The 24,231-nt window shown below is 48.5% G+C and overlaps 1 protein-coding gene, 1 long non-coding RNA gene and 1 other non-coding gene across 3 annotated transcripts; 1 reads left to right on the forward strand and 2 right to left on the reverse strand.

The window, feature by feature from the left end:
• Positions 1-2,956: 2,956 nt before the first annotated feature.
• LOC124523797 (uncharacterized) lies at positions 2,957-5,614 on the reverse strand. The gene is made up of 2 exons (XR_006965099.1): positions 5,421-5,614; positions 2,957-5,094 (listed from the first exon to the last, which is right to left on the reverse strand). It is a non-coding gene; the product is annotated as an uncharacterized LOC124523797 (long non-coding RNA).
• A 120-nt stretch (positions 5,615-5,734) lies between these two features.
• On the forward strand, positions 5,735-19,927 carry ALAS1 (5'-aminolevulinate synthase 1). Its single transcript, XM_047095682.1, has 11 exons — positions 5,735-5,866; positions 6,854-7,073; positions 10,009-10,236; positions 11,041-11,190; positions 11,607-11,829; positions 12,984-13,168; positions 13,724-13,903; positions 14,254-14,418; positions 16,930-17,198; positions 17,876-18,038; positions 19,619-19,927. The coding sequence occupies exons 2-11, from the start codon at positions 6,875-6,877 to the stop codon at positions 19,777-19,779; spliced, it is 1,923 nt and encodes a 640-aa protein (XP_046951638.1). The 5' UTR covers positions 5,735-5,866; positions 6,854-6,874; the 3' UTR covers positions 19,780-19,927.
• Positions 19,494-19,578, reverse strand: TRNAQ-UUG (transfer RNA glutamine (anticodon UUG)). The gene has a single exon. It is a non-coding gene; the product is annotated as a tRNA-Gln (tRNA).
• Positions 19,928-24,231: the final 4,304 nt, after the last annotated feature.

Consider the following 24,231-nt stretch of genomic DNA (forward strand, 5'->3'; position numbering starts at 1 on the left):
CTGGAAACTCAGGATTCCTATGTTACAGCCTGCAGCAAAAGACCTTCTCCACAAAACCTTGGTTTTTGCTCTTTAAGGCCTTCAGCTGATTGTATGAGGGCCACTTACATTATCAAGGATAATTTCTCTTAAAGTCATCTGACTGTTGATGTTAATCACATGTACAAAATACCTTCACAGCAGCATCTGGACTGGTGTTTAACCAAACAATGGGCACCATGGCCTAGTCAAACGGACACATAGTTCAACCATCACAGAAAGTACCACTCCCTCTTCGTGCATGCAGAAATGGAAGCTGAGAGAGGCTGTGCTGTCTGCCAAAGGCCAGGGGGCACACAGAGACGGAGCTGGGAGCTGAACACAAGCAGGATCCTGCCTCCACTCTCTAAGAATGGGTTGCGTATCTCCACTTTGTAGGGCACATTCGGGAATTAGGTGCAGAGACACGCACAAGTGCCAGGCCTGTGCCTATGGCAGAGGCAGAATTCAGGAAGGCATGGGCTGTTCTTAGGGATTGCTGTTAGCACTGGAGAAGGCTGGAGTGTCCACGAGGCCTGGGAGAGGAGGAGACAGAAAGGAGGCGAGTTCTGGAGTACAGGACAGAAAACCTGTAGAGCCAGGGCCCCCTTTTCTCCTTCCAGGAGCCCCAAAGAGAGAGGAAGGCAGAAGGGGGTCTGTGCCAGGCTGTGAGTCCTACTGCTAAGCATCTGGGCCCAGAGCTGTTAACCCAGGTGCAGGGGATAGAGAAGGAATACAGTGTCTACCAGTGTGTGGGTTCTGGAAGGAGTCTTCCCTCCTGAGGCCATGACTGGCTGCCCAGAGGTCCCTCAAAGTAAGTGACTCCCACTAAGAGTCAGGCTGGTTGGCTCCTTGGCTGGGAACTCCCATCTGCCTACCCAAACTAGGCCGATTTCCCGGAAGTAGAGAGAAGCTTCCACTCAGACCTTGACCCCCAACACAGTCCCAGTCTTATTCCTCCCAGCTTCCTCATCCTCCTCAGGGTGGAATGCTAGACCAGAAGGCACAAGGCCAACAGGTAAGCCACACTCTCCACTTGCTGGTTGTGTGAATTTGGGCAAGCTACTTAACCATTCTGAGCTTCTGCCCTATGGATGGGTCTCCTCATTCCACTTACCTGTAGGGTTGCTCCGAGGGGACCTGAAATTGTGCACATAATCACAGCGCAAGGCCAAAACATTGAGGAGAGCTGTTCTTGTTGCCATACCCATTCGCTGTAGTATTATAATCCCTCCCTGGCCTTCTCCTAGTTACCCTTGTCCAGTACCACTTCTCTGAGCCTCCCTCACTCTTTCCCTATTCCTCCTCCTTTGCTTCAGCTCCTCAATGTCTGGCAGAAGGGGTGCTGGGCAGGCCTTCAAATGCTCCTGGGCCAGAGAGATTTAAGGGCCTTACCTTGGTTGATAATCACATTGTTGATAACAGTGGGACTCTGGCAGCAGTTAGTTGGGACTCCAGCCTCCTCCAATCTCCATCACACACCCCCTTCTCCCTCTGAGCCGCAGCCTCCTTGGCCTCCTGATGTCCCTCCTCCATACCAGCCTCCTCCAGCCTTCACTGGGGGCCCCCTCAGCCTAGCTGACCTGTCCACGGCAACATCTCCTCAACACCAGGATCCAGCTCTGATGTGGGTCTCCCTCCCTGCCCTTCTCTGTCCCCACACCCTTGACCACACTGGTCACAGTCTCAAAACAGGTACTTTCCTGCCGTCTCTCTCCAGCATCCCAGGAGGGCAGGGAACAAGGCTCCTCCATCCTGTGAATACTATACAGGCCAGAGGGGCAGGGGCTTAGCCTACTCCATCCCATCACCACCCATCACTTCACAGGCCCTGCCCTGGTCCGATCTGTATGCAGGGGCTGTGGGTGGGGCCTGAATGAGGACAAGCACTAGGGAACTCATCTCTTAGTCCCTTCCAGAAAGCCCTCACAACCAGCCTGATCTTTCCCCCAACCCCTTGCCTCAGACTGTCCTCCAGAGGCTGTGAGGGCAGAAAAGCCCAGTGTGTGGCTTAGAAAGCAAGACACTTGGGTCCCCTTGCAGACCAAACCTCACTTGCTATGTGGCCTTGAGTGAGACCTCTCCCCTCTCAGGATCTTAGTCACCCTGGCTCTAAAATGGGTTAGGGCTACAGACACATACTCAGATGCCTACAAAGCCAGAAATATGTTATTGCTGGGACATTACATGTCGTAAGGATCGGGGACCCACTGACGGGAGGGCTGGTAGAGAACTGGGGAGAACAAATTATGCCTGGGCCAGCTCAGGGGCTCCAGGCATGCTGATCCCTCAAGGAAAGTTGGGAATATTTCAGTGTAACAATATCTCGATTATTAAATGTTGGTAACTAATCCACATTTTTAAAAAGCACTGTCTGGGTCAAAGAGAACATATCTGGAACACAGTTTGTGGGTTCTATCCTAGAGGGCTAGGCTCAGGGGTCCTCCAAGGCTTTTTGGGAGAATAGTGTTTGCTCTTTGGGGGTAGGGGATACTATTCCCTACGTGCAATCCACTCCCCCCCCAACACACCTCCTGGAGCATTTGATGGCTTTGCCCCAATCCAGCCCCTTTCTCCTCTAGCCAATCAGAACCCACCCCTTGCTCCAAAGCTGGCTTTACAAACCCAGGCCCAGGCCTGTCTTCTGGGTGGGCCAGAGCCTAAGAAGACTCCAAAGGAAGGGCCAGCACAAGGCAGGTGTTGGGGACCCTCCCACCCTGCCCAACCCTTAGAGTCCATCTCCTATGCTAATTATTGGACCCTATTACTGTTAACCCTGGAGCTCACATTTCCAACTCTGTAGGGCAGAGCTGAACTGTTTCCAGAGTCTCTAACCATTCTGTAAGGCTGATCTCCCACTCATTGCCAGCCAGGCAGCCAGACAGACACTAACATCCCAAGGAGCATGGCTGGCTCACAACCAAGGGCACACCAAGCATCAGAAGAACAGGCTAGAGGTTTTATTTATCTTCAAAACTGTCCCATGTCCATCTGGATCTCCTGGGGCTGGGGAATTGGAGGGATTTCTTGCCTGGCTGATAGATGATGAAAATGAGGCTCAGAGGAAAGCAGTAAGCTTGTCCAAGGTCCCTTGTTGGCTCCTTCACTCTGACAGAGAGGCACTACTACAAGTAGTTTCTGGGGCCCAGAGTGGAAAAGGATGAATTCTGGGGCTGGGATTGACATTTTCCTTCTGCCTTGACCGCTGGAGGAGTGCTGTGTGCAGCAGTCCCAGACGACGATGATGACGCAGACTGGGGTGGAGGGAAGAAGTGGGGGAGGAGAGGTCATGCCTCAGCATTGTCCCCGGAATGGAGCCTGACCTTGCCTGACTCCAGCAGCTTGGTCTTCCCTGCCCAGAGCCAGGGTGATAAGACGAGTTTGTACTGCAGCTCTGAGGAGGGAGGCAAGACAGCAGTGAGGGAGAAAAGGGAGGGAGGAATGGAGAGAAGAAAGGAAAAAGAATGGGGAAGGAAGAAGAGAGGAGAGGAAGGCTGAATGGGACCCACTCAGACTCATCAGCGAGACAGGTGAGGTACTTTCACTTTACAGATGCAAAAACAGAGGCTTAGGATGTGGGGTATTTTGCTGATGACCTCACGATCAGAAAGTGGCAGAACCAGGATTAGAACTCATGGCTTTAGTACTTGCCCTTCAAAATCCCAAACTGGAAACCACTCAGGAAACAGTTCCCAAAATGTGGCCCTAAGATATGCTGCCCGCACATCACCAAGAGAGAGGCCTGGTGAAAATATAGATTCCTGGGTCAGAATCAAAGGGCCATTGCCTGCGAATACGCATTTTGACCATTGCCCTGGTGGTGGTTCTTGAGCTGACACTGGAAATCTCTGTGGCCCCTTTATGGCCTTTCTCTCCTACCTCCTCACATTCTAGCTGCATCCCTGAAGCCCAGCTATTCAGGCTGACTCACACTAACCCTCCAGGACAGGCCTGGGACTTTCCCACTGAAAGCTTCACTTATCAGTCTCCCAGTTGCATGTAGACCCACCCTTCCAGCTGGCACCACTCTTCCGGAAGGCTTCTTGGTGGTTGGGATCCCCCCTCCTTCAGTGTCTGGGGAGTAACAGCCTCCTCCTCCATCTGGAATTGTTTACAACATTCTATTTCACTTTCCAAGTGAGTCTCTTTTGTTTCTCAACCTTTCCCTCTATTAAACAGGAAACTCCCAGCTGGAGCCTTGCTGGTTTAAACAATAAGCCTCTGAAATCCATGACTTCACCTGACCCTCCTGCCAACCACAAGTGGCAGGGCTGGGAGAGATTTACAATGAGGAAAATGAACCTCAGAGAGGTTGTGGCCTGCCCAAGGCCAAGTGAGATTCAGTGCCAGGGTTAGAACCCGTATTTAGTTCCAATGTCCAGTTCTTTCTGCTTCTGTTTCACCTCTGATCACTCAAACAGTCCTGTGAGGCAGGTAGAACAGGGATTATGATCCCATTGCCCAGATAAGGAAAGTGAGGCCCAGAGAAGAGCAAAACACTCAACACCATCTTCACCATTTCCACTTCTAGGTGCATTTGGGTCTGAGTCCAAGTGCTGACCTTTCCTCATGTCTCCTCTCAGCAGGATGGGGCAGAGCTCGGCCCAGGACTCCTAGGCCAGAGCCCTCTTCATGGGCCCCTGGACTGGTTCTGGTGCCATTCTGGACCCAGCTGCCTCCTCTGCATGTGGAGACTCCCCTTGCCTGCCTCTCAGCTGGCTGGAGACTCAAGAGAGAGGGAATTAAGAAGTACCTGGACACATCTTAGTCACCATCACTCTGGACTTTGTCCCTCTTATTATTAATGCCCAGCTAAGGAAGGAGCAACCTGGATGGCCCTTCAAGACTGGAGGAGGGCAGCTGTGAGCCTGGCACAGGCCCAGGCCAACCCAGCTCAAGTTAAGTTGGGAAGGGTGTGGAGCAGATTGGTGTTCCTGAGAGGGATCTGCCTAACCCTACCCTGCAGGTGTGGACTGGGGAGACCCAAAGGAGCCATGGCCCAACTCTGAACTTTGGGATGGAGTTCTGAGCCGCCCAGTTGGTGCCGAAGGCGGCCAGCAAGAGACTTCGGACTGCCTGCGATGGAAAAAAAAAAGTCATAATAATATGTGTCAAACCCTAACTACGTCAGGCTTTGCGCCTCCACACTATCTCCAGATAGTGCTCAGAGCTGTGTAGTACACGGGTTCTATCCAGCCCAGCCCCTCTTGCCCTTTCTCTGCCTCAGATTAAGTCCCTTCATCTCGGACTCCGAGGGGTCCCCTCCAGCCTCACCCTCTCCCCACATCACCCCCAGAACCACTCCATCCTTGGGCAAATACACCCCCACCTCTTCTGGGAAGCCCTTCGTCACAGACAGGGCGGATCCTGCTTTAGACCGTGGTCCGGAACGCCTTCCTTACCCTCCTTCTTCTATATCCAAGGCACCAGTTTCTACAACCCTATAACGTCCCAGTTGTCCTCAGGGGCACTTCCCCTCCGACTCTGCCCTTTTACAGGGTTCTGAAGCATAGTGCAGTTAGTAGAGAAACAAGAAGAGGGTGTAGGATCCACTACCGTGCCCCTCCTTCTCTTGGCAGGCGATCCGGGAAAGCCCAGGTCCCAACCGACTAGCCAAGCCCACGTAGGGGCCCCGCCCTTCCTACGCTAAGAGCTCGACGCGGTACGCCTGCGCGGAGGAAGTCCGCGCCCATGGCGCATGCGCGGCGCTCACTCTGGCTGTATATTAGGGCGACGCCGCTCGCGGCCTGAGGGTTCCCGCGGACAAGGGCAACGGTTTGGTTCTGCTTGGCCTGGGTGCCTGCCGACTCCGCCACAGCCGTCGCCGCCTCTGCAGTCCCCCGCGCAGGTGAGGGCCCGCGCTTTGGGTACGGCGCCGGGCAAGGAAGTCCCCGCGTGTCTTGCCAGCCCGCGCCCCGCTCTCCCGGACGTTGGGACCCCATCCCCCACAGCACCCATCACCTGCCTGCTCGGGATCAGCGTTCATCTCCCAGATTCTTAGCCCATTGGGCTGCCTCAGTGTACCCTATTCAGCTCCCTCCTTACATTTCCTATTTAACTGGCCGCTTCTTTAGAATTCCTTTCTCATACTCTTTCCGTTATTCTCGAGCCCTCAACCCCCGGATAACCTCTGACCTCTCCCCGCCCAGGACTACGATCTAACTCCAGACCCAACACCCTCGATTTTATAGTTCCTGCCTCTCCCCAGTTAGCCCCAACCGTACTTCCCCTCGTTTTCCTGCCCTTCTTTATGTCCCCTCCTTTCTCAGTTTAGTCGTGTTAGAGCTGTGGGGGATGACCTCAGAGAAATCCTTGCCTCTGGGACCCAGAGCCCAGCTGGGTGCCTTCCTGGGGTCTGGGGATGTGAGGACCAGGAGCAGTTTAGGATCCCTAGGAGTCCTCTGCCTGGATGAATGACAGTGACTTCTTCCCTAGCCTCACTTCTCCACCTGGGTGTGTGCCAACGTGTTTTATCTGCACTGTGCATCTTCCTCAAGGAGCCTCTGACCTCCCAAACCTGTTCCTGACTTGTCCCTTGTTGTCTCAGCCCCTTGGTGGTTAATCATCGGTATTTACTTCACTTGGTAAAGTTGCTTTGCAGGTGCTTTTGTGTAGAGCTGGGGAATGAAAGGAGAAGTTGGTGACCTGGGTAGAGTATGGTCACCACTAATTAGTTGAGTCCCACATGAATGCTGTCCTTAGACATTATTATGTGAGACTTGTTATATCCCAGGGTACCCTTGCTATAAACTGTGGGCAACACCTGAACCCAATGACCTTGCAGTAGTATTTGCCTGATTAGTAAGTGTTGATGTCACTCATTGTCTTTCTATAGGATCAGTGCACCCTCTCGGACATGGAGACTGTTGTTCGCCGCTGCCCATTCTTATCCAGAGTGCCTCAGGCCTTTCTGCAGAAGGCAGGCAAATCTCTGTTGTTCTATGCCCAAAACTGCCCTAAGATGATGGAAGTTGGGGCCAAGCCAGCCCCTCGGGCCCTGTCCACTTCAACAGTACACTGCCAGCAGGTCAAAGAAACCCCTCCGGCTAATGAGAGTAAGTGTCATTGGCAATAAAGTAGGAGGTGGCAGTGTTAGCATTCATCACTAGACTAGAAGCACTTCTAGTCCACAGCGGTGATGGGGGCACAGTAACAGAGGGAGTTACTCTGTGTCAGGCTTGATTCTTTGCATGGACTATCTCACAGTTGGCATCCTAACCCTGCAAGTATGCACTATTAGTTTACCCATCTGGAAAGGTGAGATGGTGGCCAGTGTGTACCTTACAGGTTTATGGGTTGTATTTGATGTCTGTTGGAGTTTTAGTGTTCATCAGTACCTCATTCACATAAATGTAAAGTTGGGATGTTCCAGTTCAACCTTTCCTTCATTAAATATTTGGCTCTTTGGCTTTTTTTTTTTTTTTTAAATACGCTTTATTTTTTAGAGCAGTTTTAGGTTTGCAGCAAAATTGAGTGGAAGCTTTTGGCTTTTAAAGTTGTAACTTTTTTCTTTTCTAAATTATTTTTTTATTGTGGTAAAATGCACCTAACATAAAACTTACCATTTCTTACCAACTGTATGTACAGTTCAGTGGTGTTAAGTACATTCATATGTTTTTAAATTTTTTTTAAGCTTATTTATTTTGAGAGAGACAGAAACAGCGAGAGCAGGGGAAGGGCAGAGAGAGAGAGACAGAGAGAATCCCAAGCAGACTCCACACTGTCAGTGCAGAGCCCGACCACCATCCAATTTCCAGAGCCCTTCAGCATCCCAAACTGAAACTCTGTGCTCATTCAACACTAACTACCCCCCCCTGCCCCCCGCAAATACCATTCCACTTTCTGTTTCTGAATTTGACTGCTCTAGAAGCCTCACATAAATGGAATCATAGAATTCATTAGTGATTTTTTTAATACATGTATCTTTATTTTATGTATGAATCTTTAAATTTTTTTATTTTTTATTTTTTTTTTTCAACGTTTATTTATTTTTGGGACAGAGAGAGACAGAGCATGAACGGGGGAGGGGCAGAGAGAGAGGGAGACACAGAACCGGAAGCAGGCTCCAGGCTCTGAGCCATCAGCCCAGAGCCTGACGCGGGGCTCGAACCCACGGACCGCGAGATCGTGACCTGGCTGAAGTCGGACGCTTAACGGACTGCGCCACCCAGGCGCCCCTCTTTAAATTTTTTTAATGTTTATTTATTTTTGAGAGAGGCAGACATGAAGCAGACTCCAGGCTCTGAGCTGTCAGCACAGAGCCTGACATGAGGCTCGAATTCACGAACCGTGAGATCATGACCTGAGCCGAAGTCGGACGCTTAACTGACTGAGCCACCCAGACGCCCCTAAATTTTGTTTTTAATAAAGAGATCAGAGTTGGATGTAGTTTTTCTCTGGCTCTACCAGGAGAGGATGTGGCTTTTCAGGTTTCACTTAATCCTAGAGAATAATTTACCTTGTAAACTCTGTTAGGTGTGTTCTCTGGATGTGTTTCTTGTAAGAAAGGAGTGTTTTGTTTTTTTTTTTGTAAGCAGAAAGGATATAATCCTGTGTAGGATTTCTTTTCCTCTTTACTCTTTTAGGAGTTAGTTATGTGTTTTTCCTGAATAGTCAAGATCCTCTTTTACTATTCTGTCCCTAGTATAGAGGAAGTTGAGTAAAACGTGGCTTGTTCACTTGATAGATGTTGCAGCCATTGCAAATGATATTCACAGGCTATTTTGATCTTTATAATGAAAAGGGCAAAATAAGCAAGCACATGCAGAATAAGTAAAACTGTTTTTTAAACTTGCACATATGTAAAAAAATATGTTTTTAAAAAAACATAACTTACTAAGATGCCTGCAGTGGTTATGTTTTGAATGATAGAATGCTTTTTTTCTAGATTTCCCACAGTGAATGTGTATTACTTTTATAATGAATGACATGGACTTCAAAGCAATTTTTTGATTTTAGAGAAAATTTTAATGAAAACTGCATTGAGACATCTTACCAAGTTGTAGAAGTTAGCCTCTGACTCACAGTATTCCAGGAAGATGCAGAATAAGACTTTACTAGAAGGAAGGTGAATGAATTTGCTTCAGGGGAAAGGAGAGTCATTGTGAGTAGAAGCACAATTACCAGCCAACTGTGTTAAGTCAGTGAACTAGTTTGATGCATTTAGATGAGCTAGTAGATGCTGTGTATGTGATATCCATGTGGTTTTTTCTTGGCATATACTAATACTTTGAATTCTGTTAGACAAAAATGTAAAGAGTTCACTTTTAGCCTAATTTCTTTTGTTAAGAAGAAAATCAGTAGTTTGTATGTTAAGCAACAGCAAGCCTTTTTGTCAAGAACGTGTTTTGAAAATATAAGCAGAGAGGGGCACCTGGGTGGCTCAGTCAGTTGAGTGTCTGACTTCAGCTCAGGTCATGATCTCGGGTTTGTGAGTTCAGGCCCCACGTCAGGCTCTGGACTGACAGCATGGAGCCTGGAGCCTGCTTCAGATTCTCTGTCTCCCTCTCTCTGCACCTCTCCTGCTTGTTCGTGCTCTCTCCTCAAAAATAAACATAAAAAAAATTAAAATATATATATAAGCAGAGAAAAAAATTCTATGAACATTTCTCCTTACCTTCAAGAGTGTGTCCCCTCCTGAAATATGTTGTGTGTCGTTAGGGTAGATTTACTGAAATCCATCTCAAGAACTGTTGGCTGTCTGAAACTAGAAAATACTACTTTTGGTGGATTTATAAGGGAAAAATACTGTGGGTTTGAAAGGTAACTGGATCATGCCAATTAACTCCTCACAGGCACATTGATTCCAGTGAGGCAGATGAGAAAACGGTTCAATTAGCAGAATCTAATAAAAGTCAACTTGTGCCTAAAATGTGGGAGTAGAGTAAGTATAAAACTTCTCTGTGAGGCAATAAGAGAAAGAAACAAGGGGCTTTCTTGCGTGTTGTGCAACCAGATCTGATGCTTCAGTTTTTCCATTTCACCCCCCAGAGGACAAAACTGCCAAAGCCGAGGGTCAGCAGGCTCCTGATGGATCCCAGCAGACTCCAGATGGCACACAGATTCCGTCTGGACATCCCTCCCTTGCCACAAGCCAGGGCACTGCGAGCAGATGCCCTTTCCTGGCAGCCCAGATGAGCCAGAAGGGCAGCAGCGTCTTCTGCAAAGCCAGTCTAGAGCTTCAGGAGGATGTGCAGGAAATGCATGCCGTGAGGAAAGGTAAACAGATGACTGGAACCATTAGGAGGAGTACAGAGGTCCTTTTGGTTCTTTTGATCCTCCAGATTTATGTATGAGCTCTTATTAGGGTAGTATTTGTATAGAAACTTCCTCTTTTAGGGCCAAGGAAGAAGGTCATCAAGATAGGAGTCCGAGGACCATATGACAAAATGTGGGACTTTCTTCCTGGTGTGTGTGTAGGATATGACCACCTTTTATAGTAATTGCTTCATTTCTGAAAATACCCTGATGGTGTAAGCTGTTACAAAACTGCCCTTTCTTTCTTTCCTTCCTGCTATCTGGTGGGATAAAAGGTAAAAAAATAATACTGCAATAATTGATGGTCTTAGGACTCCCAAGCTGTGTGTCTTACTGATGGTGATTAAGAGGCAACCTTAATTCCAGTTGTGGCTATGTCCACAGAGCACCCAGGGTCCCCAGAAAACCTCACCAGCAGAAATGATGCATATGGCTGGAATTGTTTTCCATGAAGAAAATTGAGATTAGGGTTGGGTGGAGTGGGAAGGTGGGGAAGGCATGCCAACCGGCTAGAAAGCTTTGGACTTTAATGTTTATTAAAGCTGTCTGGTAGCTCTGAAAACAAAAGAAAACAACACCAGGCATTGACCATTGAAATAAAAGGGAGGGAGAAAACTTCATACACTCAGTTACTACTAACTTTGGTTATGATCAGTTTTTTTTGGTGAACTAGACAGTAATTCACTTTTGACAATATTTTGACAATTCAATATTGTGAACTCAAAATAGAATGTTGGTTCCCTTCACTTGTTACTTTTGTTACAGAGGTTGCCCAAACCTCAGTGAACCCCAGTGTGATTAGTGTGAAGACCGACAGTGGGGAGCCAAGTGGGTTGCTGAAGAACTTCCAGGATATCATGCGAAAGCAAAGACCAGAAAGAGTATCCCATCTTCTTCAAGATAACTTGCCAAAATGTACGTCTCATCATTATTTGCCTGATGCAGGAGAGGGTTTTTAACGTAAACATACATTAGATTAAATACAAGATTGCATGGTGAGTTGTGGATTAAAAGCTATGCGTTTTGCTTGATACAAGTAGGTGTTCTTGGCCATAGTAAATACAAATCCTGTTGGTAACCTGCCTTCTGTCCCTTAATACCTACCTTTCTGTGCCCTAGCCCTGTATTAAACAGTTGACATACACAGTCTCATTTGAAAGCTTCACGATCTCAAGATGAGGATGTCATGTAACTTGCCCACATGAGTACTTCATTAATTTGTCCAGAAACTCCCTGCCATTAGATGACCAAGTGGGGGTTGGAACCCAGGTCTTTTGCCAAAGCCCAGATGTGCTTCCTAACCATCAGACTGTCCCATCTTTGGTTTTTAGCTGTTTCCACTTTTCAGTATGATCGTTTCTTTGAGAAGAAAATTGATGAGAAAAAAAATGACCATACCTATCGAGTTTTTAAAACTGTGAACCGGAGGGCACACATCTTTCCCATGGCGGATGACTATTCGGACTCTCTCATCACCAAAAAGCAGGTGTCGGTCTGGTGTAGCAATGACTACCTAGGAATGAGTCGCCATCCACGAGTGTGTGGGGCAGTCATGTAAGTAGCCCTCAGCTTTCAGATACCGCTGAAATTGCCAATTATTTGGCAAGACATTGATGATTTAGAGGGATTGGATCTTTTATGGGGGGAATATTTAGCAGCTGAAAGTGTACCATAGCAAAATACTATTCTCAGCCTTTGAAAATATCTACAGATTACTTTTTTTAATTAAAAAAAATTTTTTTAATGTTTATTTATTTTTGAGAGAGAGAGGGCAAGTGGGGGAAGAGAGCAGAGAGACACAGAATCCCAAGCAGGCTTCACACTGTCAGTGCAGAGCCCGATGTGGGGCTTGAAGCCATGAACCGTGAGATCATGACCTGAACCAAAACTAAGAGGCGCTTAACTGATTGACCCACCCAGGCGCCCCTCTGCGGGTTACTTTTAAAAGCGCACAAGTAGTTCGTAGAGCCCCTTTGTGTATGAGGGTTCAAGTTTATTGGCTCATTGACTGCTCCTGTCTATTCACCCACTACCACTCCTTAAGTGAGTGTGCCTTTAACACCAGGCAGCCTTGCACAGAGGCATCCCTACTGAAACTTCGGATGGAGAGCTATAAATCTAGCAGCACTGGAGGAAAAGCTACTTCAAAAAGACATTTAAAAAGATGGTAGATCCTGTCATTCGTGTTCTTTAGGAGGTTCGCCTGGCTGAGGACACTTGAGAGAGTTGCTTGTCAAAGTCTCCAAGGAGGCTTGCTAAAGAGAGTCCAGTCTGAGGTGTGTTGATAGATAAATCCTAACATTATGTGACTGGTTTTCAGAGGGTTTAGGTTCAGGTAACCGCCATCCAGGATGTCCATGTAGCGACTGATGTGTTTGGAGAGAAGGGTATTTGTCAGAATAAAGAAGCCTTAGTAAATTAACTCAGCTAATACTAAGTACTTAGTTGATTGATAAACGAACACTTGTTTTTGATCCCTGGAGTTATCCTCAGGGTATCATCATCCTGGTGTTGACACCAAATGCCACCTAGTCTGAAGATGAAGTCAGTTGAAACTTCTGGCTCCTGGTTTCACCATGAGTGAGTGCTAGATCAATGTAAGGTTCAGTATCCTAGCTCCTAGGGAGAGGAATGATTCACATAGTGTTCAGAACCATGAGATTTATTTTCTGCTCCCTCCCCAATTTTTTTTTTTCTTTAAATAAAAGGGACACTTTGAAACAACATGGTGCTGGAGCAGGTGGTACTAGAAATATTTCAGGAACTAGTAAATTCCATGTGGACCTGGAGCAGGAGCTGGCTGATTTACATGGGAAAGATGCAGCACTCTTGTTTTCCTCCTGCTTTGTGGCCAACGACTCGACCCTGTTCACTCTGGCTAGGATGATGCCGGGTAAGGAAGCCTGTCATGGGTGCCTTAGAGTTTTTTGAGTTTCCTAGTAATAGCAGGGATATTGACAACAAAGAGGGCTTACCAAAAACAGTTAAGAGCAGTGATAGTATCTGGGAGCATTTTTCCTTGAATTGAGCATCAAGTGCTCACTGCACATGAAAAGTTCCAGCAGCAAATGATACTAATGAAGAAGCAGATTTGAAGGGCTGTCCTTAAGCTAATTGCTTCAAATGTGAGTTGTATGCTAGGAAAATCCTTTGGAGAATTCTGTTAATCATTGGTAGTTATCTTTTGATAAAGTTTGGAATGAGGTGGCCAGATTTAAGAGCAGATTGGTTGTCTGCCCAGTGGTTATTCTATTCTACACCTATGGGCCTTCTCAAAAGAGAAGCACTAGTTCATGGTTTTCCCAGGAAGAAACTGGCAAGCAGTGTCTTTCCTACTGGGCAAAGCAGCACTTTCAGGGCAAAGTCTGTTGTCCCTGACTGTCTAGGAAATAATTTGTCTTTGGTGCAGATGGCTTGATAAATAGTGAGGTTTTTTGTATCCTGTTAGGCTGTGAGATTTACTCTGATTCTGGGAACCATGCCTCCATGATCCAAGGGATTCGGAACAGCCGAGTGCCAAAGTACATCTTCCGCCACAATGACGTCAGCCACCTCAGAGAACTGTTACAGAGATCTGACCCCTCAGTCCCCAAGATTGTCGCCTTTGAAACCGTCCACTCAATGGATGGTAAGTCTAAGTAGAGGCCAGTCTGAAACCTTAAATGAAAAACAAGCTGGGCCTGGACTCTTTAAATAAAGTGTAATGTTTATTTTGTTTTTGCAGTTTCTTTTCATTCTGCTAGGAATTCGTATTTGGTGGACATTGTATAGGTTTGAGGGAACGTAGGTTTTTTTATTCTGGCTTTTACTAGGCTCTGAGAACCTTAGATAAACTAGAAACTGGGGGAAATTCATTGTCTTTCCCAGTATTAAAAATGATATCTTTAGAACATAAGCTGTTTTGTTCTGACTGACTCTTACCAAGCAGAAATTTGTGAAGTAGCAAGCTCTTCAAGGCAGTCTGTGTTCTTTCCTCAGGGGCAGTGTGCCCACTGGAAGAGCTATGTGATGTGGCGCATGAGTTTGGAGCAATCACCTTTGTGGATGAGGTCCATGCCGTGGGACTGTATGGGGCTCGAGGTGGAGGGATTGGTGATCGTGACGGAGTTATGCCCAAAATGGACATCATTTCTGGAACGCTTGGTATGTATACTCTGCACATTCTGTAATCTGCACTAAAGTTATATTTTCCTGGGGCTCCTGGGTGGCTCAGTCAGTTAAGCATCGCTCAGGTCATGATCTTGTGGTTTGTGAGTTCGAGCCCCGCATCGGGCTCCACACTGACAGTGCACAGCCTGCTAGGCATTCTCTCTCTCCTCTCTCTGCCCCTCTTTCTCTCTCAAAAGAAATAAACTTTAAAAAATTTTTAAAAAAATAAAGTTGTATCTTCCTATCAAGGCCCCAGGACTAACTGGGGTCAGGTGAAGAGACAGTGTGATAGCATTTAAAGCCTGGGCCACTTTCTGGATGAGTTTGTATATTCTCGGTGGTGGCACAGCTTAGCAGAATCCCTTGAATCGTGGAGGCATGATTCCCAGAATTAAATCTCACAGCCTAATATGACAAATACCATTTGTTGCCATCCGAGCTCATTCCAAACATAGTTGCCGTTCTAGCTACATGGCAACAGCGTTTACTCTCTGTACTTCAGATTGTTCCATTATATTGAAGAATCCTAGCCATGTTTTAGAGCATTTGTTGGGACCTACGGGTTCAGGTGTGTGAAGCACTGAGCTCTGTGCCCACTACATGGAGACCATTGCAGTTCACTCTGGCTACTCTGTATCTGCTCCTCCTGGGTGAGAAGCATTATCTCATGGGGCTGGCCGCTGTAGCCATGTTGCCTGCTGGCCATAAATCCCATCTGCATAGCTCCCTGGCTGTGTAACCTGGAGCTGCACCTCAGTTTCCTCACCGATACAGGTTTCCCCACTACCTGAAAGTGGAGTGTCCCTTTGAAACGTTTCGTAACACAAGATGGCATAAAGCAAAGACACAGGTGCTCACAGACGCAGATCAAAGCTCTGGTGGCCTGACGCTGGGGTGCCGCCTGTGCTTCCCGGGGATAGGGCTGGGCAGGGCCACTTTCGTTGCTTGGGGTACGCGGTGCCAAACACTGGAGGCTATTTTCACCTTCCACTTTTTCTCATAAAAGTGAAAGCCCTCTCAGATTTCTTCCGGTGAGTGAAAACCAAGTACTAATGTAGGTCTTTCATAAAAGCAAAGTGGCATAACAACTTTTGAAAAGTAGGGACACCTGTATAAGGGAGCTAACAAGCCCTACCTCAGTTTTTGTGGAGAAGATAAGTAAACATGTGCAAGCAATTACCATAGACCTTCTCTTTGCCTATGAGGAGTCTAAGATGAAAATGTGAACTGTAAAACTCTGAAGATTTCAAAAGTTAGTAAGGCAGGGGCTCCTGGGTGGCTCAGTCGGTTAAGTGTCTGACTTTGGCTCAGGTCATGATCTCACGGTTTGTGGGTTTGAGCCCCACATCAGGCTCTGTGCTGACAGCTTAGAGCCTGGAGCCTGCTTCAGATTATCTGTCTCCCTCTCTCTCTGGCCCTTCCCTCTCGAGCTCTGTGTCTCTCTCTCTCTCTCAAAAGTAAATAAACATTTTAAAAAAAAAAAAAAGGCAGTTGGAGACCTGTGTAGCACTCTGCTGAAATGCCAGTTTACAGCCTGCATTAAGGAAGGGCGGGCCTAAAAGAGTGTCCACCAGCACTGTCTAGGGGCTGAGAATCTTGGGCAAACCAGGAGAGGTCAGGGGTCTCAGGGTAGAGCCCCTGCCAGGAGAAGAGCACTTGTTCGTATGTCCTAATTACAGCAACCATTTTCTTTCAAAGAGCTCTTGTGATGCGGGCTTTGTGAAGGTGTAGTCATTGTGAGCTGGAACAGACTGGAGAGAAATTTTCCACTGTAAGAGCTTACACCAACCCAGCCCTATGTGGGGTTCAAGCAGGAATGTTAATTACAGAACACAATGTTAACATCTAGAAGGACTCTTCTCGAGCCCTTAATCCTGAAACTTGAGCTACTGATTATACAAAGGGATTTGAGGAGAATCAAAAAGTGAGGTGGGCCCTAAATCAACCCTAACAGGTTCTGAGTTTTCATTTTTCTCTGGGCGATGCTGCTTGTCCGAGTTCAGTGTTTACTTAGGTAGGAGACCATTCTGGTCACACCAAAACAGTTGATGTCTTAGCTGGGTTACATTCTAGCCTCCGGGGGAATGCTCACGGCAAGAGGACATTGCCAGCAGCACGATTCCGATCCTGTCCCAGAGAGCATGCACCACATACCATGTACAACGTGGGAGGTGGCGCCCTGCCCACTGGGGGAGCAGCCAGTCCGGGTGGGAAGAGACACAGCGGCATGCTCTTCAAGCGCACGGGATGGGTCGCTCAGTGCTAGGCCTGCTGTGGAGACCTGTCCTTTGATCCTAGTCAGATACCAGCGTGGCCATGTGAATTAGGGGAGGACCCTTTCTTTCATAACCTCCTCAACTTTCTCCCTTTCAGAAATCGGTGGACATCCCTTTACTTTATAGTCTTAGGGCACATTGAGGAGACAAAGATGCTCTAAGGCTGTGCAGCGTCTTGCTGGTACATTTAGGGGCAGTTGCTATAGTAAATGTGGCTGTCTTCTCCTAGGCAAAGCCTTTGGCTGTGTTGGAGGGTACATCGCCAGCACGAGTTCTCTCATCGACACAGTACGGTCCTATGCGGCTGGCTTCATCTTCACCACCTCCCTGCCGCCCATGCTGCTGGCTGGAGCCCTGGAGTCTGTGCGGATCCTGAAGAGTGCTGAGGGGCGGGCGCTTCGCCGCCAGCACCAACGCAACGTCAAGCTCATGAGGCAGATGCTCATGGACGCGGGCCTCCCAGTTGTCCACTGCCCCAGTCACATCATCCCTGTCCGGGTAATGACCTGTCTGTGACTGGACTTGCTGGGGGCTGTGCCTCTGCACATGACGTGTGAGATGTTCTGTTTCGTGCCTTCTTGAAGTTGAGGGAGGCAGGGGGGCTGCTGGGGCAGGGGGCTGTAGTCAGTGGCCCTCTGCTCGTTGCTGCGTTTGGCTGACTTCACAGTGAAAATGAAGGCTTTGAACCCAGCAGGCTAGAGCAGAGGTTCCTTCTCCGCAACACTGGCCTTAAAAGGGTAAACACAAAGCTTCTGTCTGAAAAGTTCCGGGAGCCTAAACTTGGCTCGCTTTGAAGTATGGCTTTTTATTCAGTTAATTTTGAAATAGGTCTTGCCCTTTCCACTGTAAATAGTAGACTGTTGGTGTCACAGTTGAATTAGTAGAATTAATACAGCTAGTACAATCAAAGCTGCTTCATTCCCACGGTATGCACATCCCTGGATAGGAGAATTAGCTGGCATCAACTGAAGTTGAAGCTTGGGAGGGAGATCAGTGTGAAATTGGCTTCTTACGTGGTTTCCATCCCCCGGACCATACTAAGCACAGCTGGGCCCTTTAAGTTGCAGGCTTGCACTGCTGCTTGAGCCTGAGCCTCCTGAGTGCTGTGTGCATTAGAATTGCTGCTAAGAGGCAGTCCACACTGTTGTGACCTTACCTTCTGTTGTCAAACTTAGGTTGCAGATGCCGCGAAAAACACTGAAGTGTGTGATGAACTAATGAGCAGACATAACATCTATGTCCAAGCAATCAATTACCCCACAGTGCCCCGGGGGGAGGAGCTCCTGCGGATCGCCCCCACTCCTCACCACACACCGCAGATGATGAACTACTTCCTTGGTGAGTACCTGGAGAGTGCCGGAACCTCCTCACTGGAGAGTTGCATAAAGCTGTCTTTGCAGTGTGTATAATCGAAGCCCTTCAAAGGCATTCAGAATTGTTTCTTTCTCCAGGTAATTAAGAATGCTCTCAGATGGTATAAAACTGTAAAAGACGTTTGTTTGATTCACTTTAATGGGTATATGCCTGCTTTTAGAAGCTCTGAGGGAGCCTGCTCATCCACCCACCGTTTCCATTGCCCCCTTGTCAGGGTGACTCAAAGATATACGGTGACAGCTGGGGAGTAGAGAGAGGCTTCTGAAGGCTTTAGTCTGCCCTGGCCCTCTGGAGCTCGGCCTGGGGCTTCGATTCCCCTGAGGTGCAGTCCTGAAGCAACCTCCCCCCCCCCCCCCCCCCCCGCCTAACACCTTCTGATAAGTGTAATTGTTCAGTGTTTTATACTGCTTGTGGTTCTGTACAACCCAACTCAGCACCCCCATGTCCAACCTGAAGGCAGAGATCCAGGAGCTGCTTTCAGCCACAGGTTGGTTCTGCCTCCTGAGCCTCCTCAGGTGGTCCTGCTTGCCTTAAAACCGCATTATTGAGATATAATTTACATACCACAAATTTCACCCTTTTAAAGGACACAGTTCTGGGGGTCTTAGGTCCATCATGATGCTGTGTAACCGTCACCACTATCTGATTCCAGGACCTTTTCATCACCCTGGAGAGAAACCCCATACCCATGAGCAGCCACGCCATCCCCTTTCCCCAGCCTCTGTCAGCTGCTGACCCCTTTCCGCCTCTGTGGATTTGCCCATGCTTTACATTTCACATAACTGGCATCATACCCTACATAGGTTCTTTATGCCTGACTTCTTTACAGCACAGTGTTTTCAGGGTTCACCTGTGTTGTAGCCTGAATCCTCACTTTCTTTTTATACCGAATAATCTTTTGTATGGACATACCACATTGTGTTTATCCATCAGTTGATGGACATTTAAGTTGTTGCTGCTTTTTGACTGTTATGAAAATAATGCCACTGGCAACGTTTGTGTTTGACTTTTTTTTTTAAATGTTTGTTTATTTTTGAGAGAGAGAGAGACAGAGTGCGAGCAGGGGAGGGTCAGAGAGAGAGAGGGACACAGAATCTGAAGCAGGCTTCAGGCTCCCAAGTTGTCAGCACAGAGCCCGATGTGGGGCTCGAACTCATGAGCCGTGAGATCATGGCCTGAGCTGAAGTCAGATGCTTAACTGACTGAGCCACCCAGGCGCCCCAGTGTTTGACTTTTTGTGTAGGCCAATGTTTGCATTTCTCTTGCATGCATACTCCCTTCAATTTTTTATTTTTTTTATTTTTATATTTATTTATTTTTGAGAGACAGAGTGAGACAAAGTGAGAGCGGGGGAGGGGCAGAGAGAGAGGGAGACACAGGATTGGAAAGCAGGCTCCAGGCTCTGAGCTGTCAGCACAGAGCCCGACGCGGGGCTCGAACCCACAGACCGTGAGATCATGACCTGAGCCAAAGTCAGACGCTCAACCAACTGAGCCACCCAGGCGCCCCACTCCCTTCAATTTTTAAAAACTTTTTCCTCACAGAGAATCTGCTGGCCACGTGGAAGAGAGTGGGTCTGGAACTCAAGCCACATTCCTCAGCCGAGTGCAACTTCTGCAGGAGGCCACTGCATTTTGAAGTGATGAGTGAAAGAGAGAAATCCTACTTCTCCGGCATGAGCAAGTTGGTATCTGCCCAGGCCTGAGTGTGTCATGACCTCAGTTACTCACTGAACCCCAGGCCGTGTCATATCCACATAGTCTCCAGAGTTGTCTTTATATGTGAATTAAATTATATTAAATTTTAATCTATAGTAAAAGCACAGTCCTGAAAATAAATTCTTGTTTAAGTGACGGGTCCTGTTACTGAGCGCTGAATCAGAAAAATCATTTTTCTTCATGCCTTTCAACTTGGTCTGTATTGCTGAGATACGTGAAATGATGGGCATGTCCTGGTCCTCTGGTAGTGACTGCGGACCCGGCTGGGGTGGCAGACCCTCCTGCTCGGCGTGAACCCAGCTTTGTCTTCACTGCCCACTGCCACCCCAGCCCTGCACCTGAGGGGCCCTGAGCAGGCCAGGCCCCGTGGTGGCCATTTCACTCCAGTTCCTCCCCTCTAATTGTGGTCCTGCCACAGCGGTTTCCCTCCCTGCTTTCCCTTCTCAGCTACTGCCTTGGCCTCAGGCTTCCCTGTGAAAGTAGGGCAGTCAGAAGGGAACTGCTTGTCTGTCCCCACTGAGTCCTCCAGCCCGTCTGCCCTCTATACCTGGTGATTATGTCCCTTGCAGAGACAGTGCACGTGTCCGTGCTTCTCTGTCTGACTCCTGCTTTTTTTTCTGGGTCCTATGGTTTCTAGCACCTTCCTACAACCACCTCCAACCTCCTCAGTCATGAGGTCATGAATTTGTTCCCATTGGCCTACAGCAGGCTTTGTCACCCACCCACTAAATAAGCAAGCTCTCCCTTAGTCTAGACCCCCTTTGGGCTACTGCCCGTCCCCTCTGTTCTGCCTCTTTCCCGATCAGCTGCCTCACTTGGTCCTCTGTCCTGCGCCTGCGGAGGCTACTTTTTTTTTTTTTTTTTTTAGCCACATTTTGTCTCTATCTTAACCAAATCCAATGTTTTTCCTTTCACTGGCTCTCCCAGTGGTCTTTGCGGTGTCTGTCCTTGGCCTTTTCACAGCTTCCTTCTCTGACCTGTGCTACCAGCCTCTCCTGAACACTGAACTCTCTCACGAACTGGTCCCTTTTTGAATGTTGGGCACCCACCAGCCTCATCTCTAATTGCACTTAGCACTTCCCTCATGCCATGTGATCTCTCCCAGCCCTGGGCTTTCAGTTCCAGCTGGTCGCTGCTGACTGCTGTCGAACACCTCGAACCACACAGGTCCAGAGGCACCTCGGCCTGCCCACTCCTCTGCCTTCTCTTCCCTTGTCTTCCAGCATCTACCCACTTACTTTGGTCCGTCATGGAGAAGTCCGCTATCTTTTCTCACACAAGACTGTTGGCAAAGTCCTATAAATTCTGACATATGTGTCAGGCTAGTCCACTTCCTGTCACCTCTGCTACTGCGATCTCAGGTGTGCCATCATCCTGGCATCTGCCCCAGCCTCGACCCCACACGGTAGCCTGAGAGAGCTTTTAAAATTATAAAGTGTATTATGTCCCTCCCCTGCAGAGAACTTTCCTGGGCCTTCCAGTGGCACTAGGATTAAATTCCAGCTTGTTCACACAAGCTGACCATATTCTTTGCGGTCGGGATCCCATCCCACCTCCATTCTCGATTTGTTCACTCTGCTTCATGCGTTGATGCACTCTCCTAGGCCTCAGACCTCCCAGGTGCGCTCCAGCTTCTGGGCCTTGCTGTTAGCCATTGTTTCTTCCCCGGATTTTTCTAGCCTGGATCATGGCATGGCTGCCTCTCTTTACATAGGTCAAGAGTCCTGAGGAGACCTTTCCTGAGCCCCGGGATAAGGCAACCCAGCCCCTCTAGTGTTCTCACTGTCACTTGACCTCCTATTGTGCTGCCCTTCCAAGCACCGGTCACTACCTGCAGTGACTTTCCCCTGTTGATCATGTGCTCTGTCTCCTCACTTCTATATCCCCAGTGCCCAGCACAGTACCTGACACACAGCAGGCACTGAGCAAGTGTGTGTTGAATGAAAGGGGGTTTTCTTCACTGTAGCTGCCATAATAAAACACCCCAGACACCAGGAGACATCCATTTCTCACAGTTCTGGAGGCTGGGAAGGTCAAGATCAAGGTGCTAACAGATTCAGTTCCTGGTGAGAGGCCTCTTCTTGGCTTGCAGACTATTCTCTTCTTGCCATAAATTCACATGACCTTTTCTCAGAATGTGCAGAGAGAGGTCTTCTTCCTCTTTCTCTCAGGCCACTAATCCCACCATGAGGGCCTCACTTCATAACCGAATCTAATTATTTTCCAAAGGCCTGCACCTCCAAATGTCACCACACTGGGGTCAGGGCTCTAATACATGAATTCAGAGAGTACGCATTCAGCCCATACCAAATCTACTTCACTGGAAAACATAGGTGAGCTGAAAGAACCCCAAGCAGCTGGAGGACAAAGACAATGCCCGGCCTTGCTCCTCTCTCTTAGCTCTAGTAGGGCAGCTGTGGATCTCTCCTCCCTGGAGACAGTTGTACTGGCATTCCTGCCTGGGGTGCACCCTTCTCCAGGACTGGCCCTAGAGAGAGGGGCTGCGTTCTGGTCCCATCAAATAAAGCCACACATCTAGGCAGCCGCTGGGCACGATGGGAGGCAACATCACCTCGCAACCACCACACAGTTCCTTTCTGCTCAGGAAACATGTCTCACTTGCTTTCCCAGCCCTGTTCCCACATGAGCGGCTGGGCTTTCCCATTGTCCCCCCCGCCCCCAACTCACCCCGTGTTCCCACGCCGGGAACTCCCTCCACCTCTTTTCCTCCCAGTGTGACTTGTTCCTCCAGCCTGGGTAATGTTTCTCTCTGAATACTTAGCAAGACTTCCCTTCCTTCTCATAATACCCAGAGCCAGCTGGGTCAACGAGGTTGGTCATCTTCCTTCTCTCCTCACTGCTACTCGGGGTTACGAGAACAAAGGATGGTAGTACCATCTGCAGGAAGTGGTGGGATTCATGAACTGCTTAAAAATGAGAAGCTGGGCTTCTAATAGGGTCTTGAGTGTAGAAATGTGTGATATCATAGAAATCTTCCAAGAATATGGAGACGTCAGGAGCATTACAGTATCCTTGAGGGAAAAGATAGTTGTCGTCGTTGAGCTGAGTTGTTGTCATTGAGTTGTCATTTCCAATCTTAGCGGGGAGAATTTCCTTACATTTAAGTTTTCCTCTATCAGATTTCCCTAAGTCTTGTGCCCAGACCTCTGTTTGTCTAGTACTCACTGCCCCATGACAGCAAAAAGCACAGGAGGCAACACCAGGGTCCTGCTCCCAGCTTCCTGTGCCCCTGATTCAATCACATCTGCCTCCGAAACCCGTTCAGTGCTCCAGGTGGAGGGTCAGTCTCTGGGTACAGAGATGAAAAAGCAAAGCCACATCAGCATGAGCCCCTTACCTAATAATGATGACTGGGGACTGCTAAGTTTCTCAGACCTTCACACACGTTAGCACCAAGCCTTCTAACAGCCTGCAGAGTAACCCCGGCCACCCCTATTTACAGATGAGCAAACTGAGGCTCCAAAGGGGAGGTCGCCCACCGCCCAAGATAATCCAAATGGCAGAGCCAGTACTTAGCCCAGGTGAGCTGACTTGAGTGCCACTCTTCCCCAGCCTTACAGAGCCAGGCCACAGCTGGTGCTCATGCTCCACGTCCAGCAGTGCAGAAGAGAGGGCCTGGAGCCAGCCACAGGTGCCCTTCTTGAACACAGCGCCATGGCAGTCCCTCTCAGCAGTCCCACCCAAGCCCAGGACTTGGGATAATGGAGCTCTGTCCCTTCTGATCCTGGGGACAACAGCAGAACTTTTTTCTGTAGGTTGAACCTAGGGCCATGTATATTCAGACTCACTTAAGCCAACAGTCATTCTGCCATAGCCCCCATGCTTCATCTCTAAAATGCTCTTCTGAATCTGAGGCCCCAAAAGAACCAGAACTGTGAGCATGAGGTAGGTGGGTACATGAAGGTTCCGTCTGGGAACTGCCTGAGGACAGACTCAGCTGTCCTGAGATATAGGCAAATAGTGTCCCCTGCATGCAAAACATGGGGCCCTGGATTGGGCCCTGCTTCCTGCTCCTAGGTGTGGCCGGAACAGCCTAAGAGCTGTTTGGCAAGGGCCTCCCCTAGACTCCAGCCTGAGTGAAAGTTCTTGTTCTCTTTTCTCCCCAGGCACAGGCCAAGGAAGTACGTGGGGCCATGCCATTCCTTCTGCCTGCTCCTCCAGAAGCTGAGAGGCCCTCTCAAGAGGCAGGATAGAGCCCATGTGGGACTTTTTTTTTTTTAAGTTTATTTATTTATTTTGAGAGAGAGTGGTGGGGGGGTAGGGGAAGAGAGAGAGGGAGAGAGAGAATCCCAAGCAGGTTCCGTGTTGTCAGCATGAAGCCCAATGCAGGGCTTGATCCCCACAAAAACCGTGAGATCATAACCTGAGCTGAAAACAAGAGTCAGATGCTTAACTGTTTGACTGAGCGACCCAGGCTG

The sequence above is a fragment of the Lynx rufus genome, unplaced genomic scaffold, assembly GCF_022079265.1.
Source record: "Lynx rufus isolate CCGP_SWC_20201006 ecotype Redwood Valley unplaced genomic scaffold, mLynRuf1.p SCAF_4, whole genome shotgun sequence".
Lineage (NCBI taxonomy): Eukaryota > Metazoa > Chordata > Mammalia > Carnivora > Felidae > Lynx > Lynx rufus.

What these genes read in the sequence shown, in the direction of transcription:
- ALAS1 (XM_047095682.1), top strand. Translation starts at nt 6,875, where the DNA reads ATGGAGACTGTTGTTCGCCGCTGCCCATTCTTATCCAGAGTGCCTCAG. An exon ending in AACCCCTCCGGCTAATGAGA is followed by an intron (nt 7,074 to 10,008) that starts GTAAGTGTCATT and finishes TTCACCCCCCAG; the next exon opens with AGGACAAAACTGCCAAAGCC. An exon ending in CGAGTGTGTGGGGCAGTCAT is followed by an intron (nt 11,830 to 12,983) that starts GTAAGTAGCCCT and finishes TTTAAATAAAAG; the next exon opens with GGACACTTTGAAACAACATG.